We start from the raw sequence: 9,344 nt of genomic DNA on the forward strand, positions 1-9,344 counted from the left end.
CCCACAATGTAAAGTGGATAGTAAAACTTAAAAGGAAAAAGGAGAAAACAGAGAAATTGTAAAAACAGAATAACATACATGATATAATTAGGACATGTAATTTGTAAGTAAGAAAGAATTTGTGACTCTACATAGATGAGGAAATGACGAAAGTTACAGTTACTAGTCATTAAATTAAGTACAAAACAAAATAGTCTTGTTGGATCAAAATTGATTTGACCAGTTGAAGAAACAAATATAAAAAGTACTCCCTTCGTTAAACGGCTATTTTGTATCTACTGAAGGATCAGACAACAATCAAGAGATCGCAAGGATTAAGACCACATTTAAAGAAACAAGACCAAATACCTGGACGTTCCTTAAACTTGACCTCAATTTCTATTTTAACCCTTAAACTCAACCTAGTACCTATTGAAAACTCTAACTCAAATAAAGGTGTACCTATTAAACACAGATGATGATATGGTATATTTCTGTGACATGCACCTAAGTTAGAAGCGTGAAATGATCATTTCTTTTCCTTTTTTTGTTTCAAAACATTTCTTTTCCCCCACACATATAACGACCACCCACGTTGGAGAAGAAAAGAAAGAAACAGCCACTCATATCCACCGTGTAACCACCCGATCACCACCACTCTTCATCCACTACCGCCACTATTCACCGTCTTTCCCCAAAGATCAGTTGCAAGCCTACAACTATGTGAGATCCGATTAAATAAAACCCACTGTCTTCTTCCTCACCACCTATCTATCGTCGCTCACCATGGTTCAAACATAAGATTTCAAAGCTTAAAATGCTAGAATCTGAAATTTTTCAAAATTGCCTGCTTTATCCCAGAAATCAGAGGCAAAACTACCACAATATTAAAGAACAAAGAGAGAAACCCAGCAGAGAAACCCCATAATTCTGTCTACTCAAAAATCAAAATGGATGATTCAACTCAAAATTAAACAATTTCAAAAGTGTTCAAGCTTAATTTCGTGAATCACAACATGCCCGACGAAATCAAAATAAAACTTGGAAGCAGTCAAACGTTAATCGACTTGTTGTGGCGTCACAGTGGTGGGTAGCATGTTGTGGATTTTCAAATTATTCTTGTAGGCCATGAAATTGGGTAGACATTTAAGATAGATTGCAGAAGAATTTTAAAACCTGTGGAATAATAAGTGAAGTGGAATGTGAAGTATTTGAGATAATATTTCTTTTAGTGATGGTGTGTATGTGGGTGGGGTGGGGTGGGGTGGGGTGGGGGGAGGGGGGAAGATGATGATGATGGGTGTAGAGAAAGGAGACGATTGGTGAGAAGATGATCTGCTAGGGTGAGTGGGAGGTTTCTATTCTTTCTCTTCTTTTTTTTGGTTAGCTGGACTTAGTAGCCACATGGTTGTTTGTCATTCGTTAATTTTGCTATGTCACCGTGTCTGAAGTGCACGTATTATCCCATTTTTACTAGTTAGTCACGAGGTATTTAATATGTATACTTTTATTTGAATTAGAGTGTTTAATAGGGACTAGGCTGAGTTTAAGTGCTAAAATGGAAACTGGAGCCAAGTTTAATGTGTCGTCTAGGTATTTGGCCAAGAAACAACTATTTGTATAGTTGTAGGGATGGCAAGCAGTGCGGGTTCTCTCTTAACCCGCAAAATTTTAACTTGCTCCGCCCCCGCATAGCTCTTTTAACCCGCATCCACCCGCCCCGCACCACACCCGCGTCCACCCGCCCCGCCCCGCACCTTTTTTTTCCTTTTCAATTGTCTTATTTTATTTTTGCGATCAATGAACGCGGGATCAGCATGTACACACACATAGTCAGAATAAATATTTTACCATCTTAATTTATTTCAATAAAAAATAGCGAGTAATTTTCTCATTTTCTGTTATTGTTCAAGTTTTTAGTCTATATTTTCATATAGTTACCGTAGAGATTTGTATTATACTTATTCGTCAAGTGACCTCATTGTTTTTGTCATAATGGAAGAACATTAATTTATAGTGTATGAGATTGGATTTGTTAAAATTAAACATTTTCTACTCCTTTTCAGTTGTGTGAAAAATTAGTATTTAAACTCACACTCGTACCCGCGAAAAAATATTTTTCTTTAGTTTAACCCGCCCCGTCCCGCCCCGCTCCGCACCCGCATATGTCTAAACCCGTACCGCCCCGCATATGTCTAAACCCGTACCGTCCTGCACCCGCACCGCCTCATTGTCATCCCTATATAGTTGTCTCTTCCTAACTCCATGAAGTGAAAAAAATATTGTTACTATTCAGTGGTTTTATTTTACTTTTTGTTATAACCATATAGCGGGCACACATTTTTTCAATCTCAGGACTCAAATCCACAAATAGTCGTTTTAAGACCACATTTAAAGAATAACCATAATTTAAAATATTTAAAGTTTAGTCATTTCATAATCAAACTTTAAATCTCGGGTATGAAAGTTTCAAACTTCAAACGTCGGATCTAAAGTTGTTAAATTTCAAACTTTCGGAAGTTTAATTTTGACAGTTCAAAACTTCAGACCTTAAAGTATAAAGTTGGTGAAAGTTCAAGACCTGTGCTGTTCCCCCACCCCCCGCCCCCACCCCAAAAAGAAGAAGAAAAAAAGGGAACAACAATAAAGCCGACTATCCCTTCCCATAAACCCTCGTCTTCACCTCACTTCTCTCCATCATATAAACCCTCCAACTCCAACAATCCCTAACTCTCAAAAAATTCATCAAAAATGGCGTCCTCTAAAATCACCAAATCCATTACTCGAACTCTCTACACTTCTCGCCACTACTCTCGCTTCCTCTCCTCCTCCGCTTTTTCTTCGTCGTCAATTACACATCCTCCACCTCTTCCAGCCGTCGGATCTTCACCTCAACCGTCATTTCTCCTCTCCCACTCCCTTCTACCCAAAAACCCTAATTTCCTCAAACCGTTCAGTCTCAGTTCTGTTAGGTTCCGAGTGAACCGGGCCGGTAACTCGCCTTATACTCCGGGGACCGGCGACCGGGTTCCCACCGAGATGGCCCCGCTCTTTCCGGGCTGCGATTACGAGCACTGGCTCATTGTTATGGATAAACCTGGTGGAGAAGGCGCTAATAAACAGCAAATGATTGATTGTTACATTCAAACCCTCTCTAAAGTCCTCGGAAGGTAATGAAAACATCTAATTTTTTAAGTTAATTGTTAAATTATAAAAAAAGTTATGTGTAGAAACTATGTAAAATATACTATAAATGTAGCAAATGATGTATTGTTACATTGAAACCCTAGCTAAAGTCCTCGGAAGGTAATAAAAACACCCTAGCTAAAGTCCTTAAAAGGCAAAAATAGCATAGTCCTATCGTCCTGAAAAAATGGTCGGCTTAGGGCATGAGAGATTACAGACATTATTTTTCAGCCTGAGTAATTAGTTGTTCTAAAAAAAATAAAGCTTACATATGTAGAAACTATGTAAATATATACTATTAATGTTAGAAACATCTTAAAATTTTGAAAAGGAATTGCAGGGAAATAAGAAAATACTCCCTGTGTAGTAAATGTCTGTGTTTTGATTGTGACGATTAACTAATCTAGTTTACAGTTGTTTCAAATAAAACTTACATATTCACTCTATATAAAAGTAGATATAACCCTTATCAAAAAAAAAAAAAGAAGTAGATGTAACTTAATATTTTTTACTTGAATATGTTTAAAAGATATACTCTCTCTGTTCCAATTTATGTGAACTTGTTTGACTGAGCACGGATTTTAAGAAAAAATTAAGACTTTTGGAATTTGTGGTCCTAAACAAGTCAAAAAGGGGTCCAAAGTATTTGTGTGGTTATAAAAGCTTCTCATTAAGGGTAGAATTGGAACTTTAAGCTAAATTGTTTCCAAATTTAGAAAGGAGTCATTCTCTTTGGAATGAACCAAAAAGGAAATAGGTTCACATAAACTGGAACAGAGGGAGTATGTTTTAAAAAAGTTGTTTTGACTCTTAAAATTTTGGAAAGGAATTGCGAGGGTGATAAGAAAATACTCCCTCTTTAATAACTGACGGAGCTTTGATTATGAAGATTAGCTGATGTAGTTTCCAGTTTTTTCCGAATAGAACTTGCATATTCAGCCTATATAAAAGTAGATATACCTTAGTCTGTTTTACTTGAAAATGCTTAAGATATATATATTTTTTAAAAGTTGTTTGACTTGCACCCAAGGTCGTGGCCTAATAGTCACTGCAGTAGGAGGAGAATCATGAGATCTCAGGTTCAATCTTAGTTGAGTCAAAAAAACATTAGGTGCTTTCTTCTTATCCGCCTAAGACTTGGTGGGTAAAGTTACCCAGCACATGTGTTGGTGGGAGACAGCAGGTGCCCAGCGAAAATGTCGAGGTGCGCTCAAGTTAGCCGGACACCACCGGATCCAAAAAGAAAATCGTTTTGACTTTCAAATAGTAACACTTTCAGTTTTCTTTGGATGGAGGAGTATAAATGTGTCTAGATAACTCATTTGTGCTTTTCTGTTCATGTAGCTATTCAAGTGTATTAAGTACTAGAATGAAAAAGGCCCGCGTGAAGCACAGTTGTTATTGAGGATTCATATAACCTACCCTGACTAGTTTAGGATTGATCTGTAATAGTAGTAGTTTTTTATACCTACTCATGTAGCCTCTCATTTGAATGTGTAGCGAAGAGGAAGCAAAAAAGAAGATTTACAATGTCTCATGTGAGAGGTATTTTGGCTTTGGGTGTGAAGTTGACGAGGAGACTGCAAATAAAATGGAAGGTCTGTTGAAAATGATTTACTTTCATTTGAATTGTTTTTTGTGATAGTCATCAGTTTATATCAAAGAATTGACTTCGAATGTTTTCTGCTATAGGTTTGCCTGGTGTCCTCTTTGTGCTGCCTGATTCCTATGTTGATCCTGAGTACAAGGACTATGGAGGTAAACATTCTTTTAGCTATTTGCTGATTAAAACAAAACATTCTTTGAGCAATTGTTTGCTCTTTGTTTGGCAGATTCTGAGCTGTAGGTCATTTTTCTTAAGGTAGGAGTATGACCCAATAGCTAGAATCAAGAAATGCATAAAAGAAGTCTGTTCTTGCTAGTTGTTTCTTAAAATTCTTGTCTTTGTCCTTTATGTGTAACTGTTTCCAAAATATAATCCAAACAGTAATTTGAATTGTAAAATCTATAGTTTGTTTCACCAGCATGAGCATTCAGAGGTAACAAACTGAGATTAATGTTGGCTTATTTGAAGAAAAAATAGATGAAGAATGTGGTTGGAAGATTCCATGGTTTCTCTTATATAGTGAAGACAGCTAAGCAAGGGAAAATGGCATTGACAACGTTAAAAGAAATTAGAGGAATATACATTTTATTGGTTAGGATGTATGAGTTGCTTTGAGATATAGACAATAATTGGTAGCGGGGAGAAATTTCAAAGACGTCTTACTAAGTCAAGACATAAAGAAAATGTCATATTGTGAATTTAAATCAACAACAACAACAACAACCCAGTATAATTCCACTAGTGGCGTCTGGGGAGGGTAGTGTGTAGGCAGATCTTACCCCTACCATGGGGCAGAGAGGCTGTTTCCGATAGATTCTCGGTTCCCTCCCTCCAAGAACTCCCCACCTTGCTCTTGGGGTGACTCGAACTCACAACCTCTTGGTTGGAAGTGGAGGGTGCTCACCACTAGAGCAACCCCCTCTTGTTTGAATTTAAATCCTCACATGATATAATTTCTTTTCATAAAAAGTTGTCAATCTTTTCGTGATAAACCTAAGAGGATGAATAGGTGAAGTGAATAAGGAGAGTACCCAAGGGTGTGCTCTAATGGTCAATGAAGTGGGTGCAAATTTTGGAGACCATATTTCAGATCCTAGTATAGAATACAAATATTAGGTGATTTTTTCCAATCTGTCCAAGCCCATAGTTACCCGATTCATGTGTTGGTCGGAGGTAGTAGATACCGCGTGGCATAGTCGAGATGCACACAAGTTGACCCGACATCACCGGTTGCAAGGGAAAGTTTTTTTTTTTTTTTTTTTTTTTGGGGGGGGGGGGGGTGGGTACACTGAGCATGAGGTTCCTAATCATCACCTGAAAGTGACCCACTATGATATAAAGAATTCCAAGAATGTGTGAATTCAACATATACAGACTCTGCTTTAACTCAGTCATCTGCTTTGTAGAACGTGCCTTTAGAAGGATGGATCTACCGGGTGACTAATGTATCCCCTATTGCATTAGTGTTATTGCGAAGATACCTTGTCTTTTACCCATTTGCATTCCCCCCTAATTAACTTGCTGTGTGCTCACCTAAATCCAGAACAATTTCAAATTTGCTCTAAACCGATACAAACCGTGATATTTCTTTTGGACTTGCCAAAAAAGATTTTGCTTTTTTCCTAATTCCTACTAATGAACTGATAGTATTTTGTGAAAACCTGGAAACATTCTGATTTTGAAGCTTTTAGATTTTACGGAGTGCTCCATGTAATTGCTGCTTTTAAAGGTGTTTTTTTTAAATTGATACTTTCATTGAGTTCAAGCTCAGTATTTTCTCTATCTTCAGGATTTCCTCTTCTGAGGTGGCTAGCTTCTCAACAGACAAGTACAGAGTTCAGACTCGCTTCTGAAAAATAGAAAATTCCTTCCCCCCCCCCCCCCCCACACACACACACACAAAGTAAACCCACTAAAACTGCTTTTTGGTTCATAGGAGAAAATTGTATCTGTTAGATGACCTTGATTTTGTCTTGTTATAGTATTATTTTTCCTATGCCTTCCATGCTAAGGTCTGAGATTCATGCGTCGAATGTATTTAGTTTTAACTCTATTGGCTCTTTCACTCCATTATATTTGATGAAGGATGTGTGTGATTTTTCTCTGGCACTGATCTTATCTAATTCTTTGCAGCTGAACTTTTTGTCAATGGAGAGATAGTTCAGAGATCACCTGAACGACAGAGGAGAGTAGAGCCTGTCCCTCAGCGTAACGACAGAATAAGACCCAATAGATATAACAGGCGCAGAGATAACATGCGATGAATTAAGGTTCAGGTGGCTTGGAGTTGTAAGCACGGTTGTGTGGAAATTCGCGTGTTAGAGAAAACTTATTAACTTTGTTTCCGCATTTGGACATGTCTTCAATCAAGCTATGTTTCTGTATTTGCTCTATTTCACATTTCAAACCAGTAGTCCTTCATCTTCTCAGTTACTAAAACTTGAATTTGTCTGATGTATATACTACTATGAGATAATTTTAAGAATCTAGTATGATTGGCTCTTTGCTAATGCCATTTGTCGAGGAAAACCTTTGTGTGGAAGGCTTTGCATTTTGTAGGTTGAACGTATCCTGGTATAGCCACAAATTCCTATGATCATTTGTTAGTGCATGGTTCATATTCGTAGTGGAGTTTCTGCAAACAGCAACTTGTAGACAGTGTAAAAGAATTTTTGCACAGTTGAGTCACTGTCCATGAAAGTGAGATTAGTGACCTATAAAATAAAGCAGGCTATTTGTTGCAACAGCTCAAAATACATTGATGGTGTAAAATTGTTGCACTGTCTGTGTATAAGTCTTCTAAATTTCTCGGGGAAAGAAATAGAAAGGGGTCTTGACCTTAGATTGTTGGTCCAATCCTGACCTTGCCTGAAAACAATAATTAGATAATTGTGAACATTTTGAAGGCCTAGTTAATATGGCAATGGCATCCTGTGTGTCTTAACTATTAACGTGTGCATGGCAGAAGTCACAGTTACCATTTCAGTAAAGTATTCAAGCCATTGCTTAGTCAAATTAGCAAAAATAGTGGAAAAACAAGGCGAAGTATAAACCAGAGATAATTCCAAGCAGGAGTCGGTGGAAGGAATGTACTTCTCTAGCCATTTTAGTGAAGCATCGAGCAATACTTTGTCAAATGAGGTAGAATAGAAATTGTTCTCTGCTCTATTCTTTTTCCTTTACCTTCTGGCTTCTGGTTCGATTATATGGTGACTGATCTATTCCAGTAATGAGGCGCTCAGGTATGTGGCGAATGGGGATTAATACAAGACTAATATAAGACTGCCATCGAAGCTAAATAGGTTTAGCATGTCCATAATTTAGACTCCATGGGTTCTAGGTTGAAAATGTACGTTCTGAAATACATGTCTAACCATATCTATATGCGTTTTTTCGCATAAGTTGGAAGGGGTGAGTTCTATCGAACCAGTGGCTTCTATATTGGATCTGCCACTGTGACTGAAATCTGAAGGTTGAGTTTATTCAAACGGTTTTGGGTTCCAATAAAAAGGGATCCATTGTCCTCGCTGCCAGCCAACTCGTCATCGTTGCAAATTATAGTTGTGTCAAACGTCAATTATATGTTGCAAAGATATGCAAGGCAAGAAAAGTAATATGCTTGGGCGAATGCGTTTGCACAAAGGTTTTTTTATATGAAGTATGCATTTGTTATCACAAAGAAGCAGTAGGTATAATGACTAGTAGTTCTTCCTAGAGTTAAAATCTTAGATCTTGTAATGATATCGCTCCTATCTTTTCTTGTTTAAGAATGACTAGTATTGAAAACGCTAACTTTCTTAATTTTCTCATCTATTTCTTTAGTGTTTTCCCAACTTTTTAAGGTAATGGTAACTTAGGTGTCTTACAATTAGTATAATCTTTTGGTGTCTTCCTATGCTTCCCTCAAATCAGTATCCCCTAAGTTGTTACTTTATTCAATATCCTAGATGCTAAGAATAAGGGGTATAGGAGGAATATAGACTTTGTTTCGGGATTCTTTCAGGTGTCGAACTCTTTATCTTCGTCAAGATGCTTTCTCAGCGATATTCGACACCTCTTTTATCTTCGTTAAGATGCTTTCTCAGCGATATTCGACACCTCTTTTATCTTCGTCAAGATGCTTTCTCAGCGATATTCGACACCTCTTTTATCTTCGTCAAGATGCTTTCTCAGCGATATTTTCTCATCCCGAAGTTGATCTCCTATCCTCTAGAGGTTAAGGTAGATAATGTTTGTAAGAGCCCAGTATTTGACCACTTTTTTTATTAATTACTCTTTGATCCCCTTTGTTGGAGCTTTTGCTCCTTTAGTGACTAGAACCTGACTCGAACCCACGACCCAGGGGTTGTAGGTGGGTATTTGACCACTTTATGCAAGCTATTATGGAATAACCTTCTAGGAAGTAGGAGTAAAACTATCCCCTAACTTCGAAGTTGGGAAGTCCCCTAATTGACCCTGCTTGTCTATTAAAGTTCTAATTAGTGAGTATGATTGTTTCCATATAAGTATATAAAACACATTTGACTGATTCCCACTGGTGCAGTTTCTATTTTCCTTCAAAGTCCACTGTAAT

The 9,344-nt window shown here is 37.5% G+C and overlaps 1 protein-coding gene across 1 annotated transcript; it reads left to right on the forward strand.

Annotated features, from left to right (window-relative positions):
- The first annotated feature begins 2,593 nt into the window (after positions 1-2,593).
- LOC107790192 (multiple organellar RNA editing factor 2, chloroplastic) lies at positions 2,594-7,300 on the forward strand. The gene is made up of 4 exons (XM_016612095.2): positions 2,594-3,149; positions 4,666-4,763; positions 4,858-4,923; positions 6,905-7,300. The coding sequence occupies exons 1-4, from the start codon at positions 2,731-2,733 to the stop codon at positions 7,033-7,035; spliced, it is 714 nt and encodes a 237-aa protein (XP_016467581.1). The 5' UTR covers positions 2,594-2,730; the 3' UTR covers positions 7,036-7,300.
- Positions 7,301-9,344: the final 2,044 nt, after the last annotated feature.

Source organism: Nicotiana tabacum, chromosome 13 (genome assembly GCF_000715075.1).
Source record: "Nicotiana tabacum cultivar K326 chromosome 13, ASM71507v2, whole genome shotgun sequence".
Taxonomy (NCBI): domain Eukaryota; kingdom Viridiplantae; phylum Streptophyta; class Magnoliopsida; order Solanales; family Solanaceae; genus Nicotiana; species Nicotiana tabacum.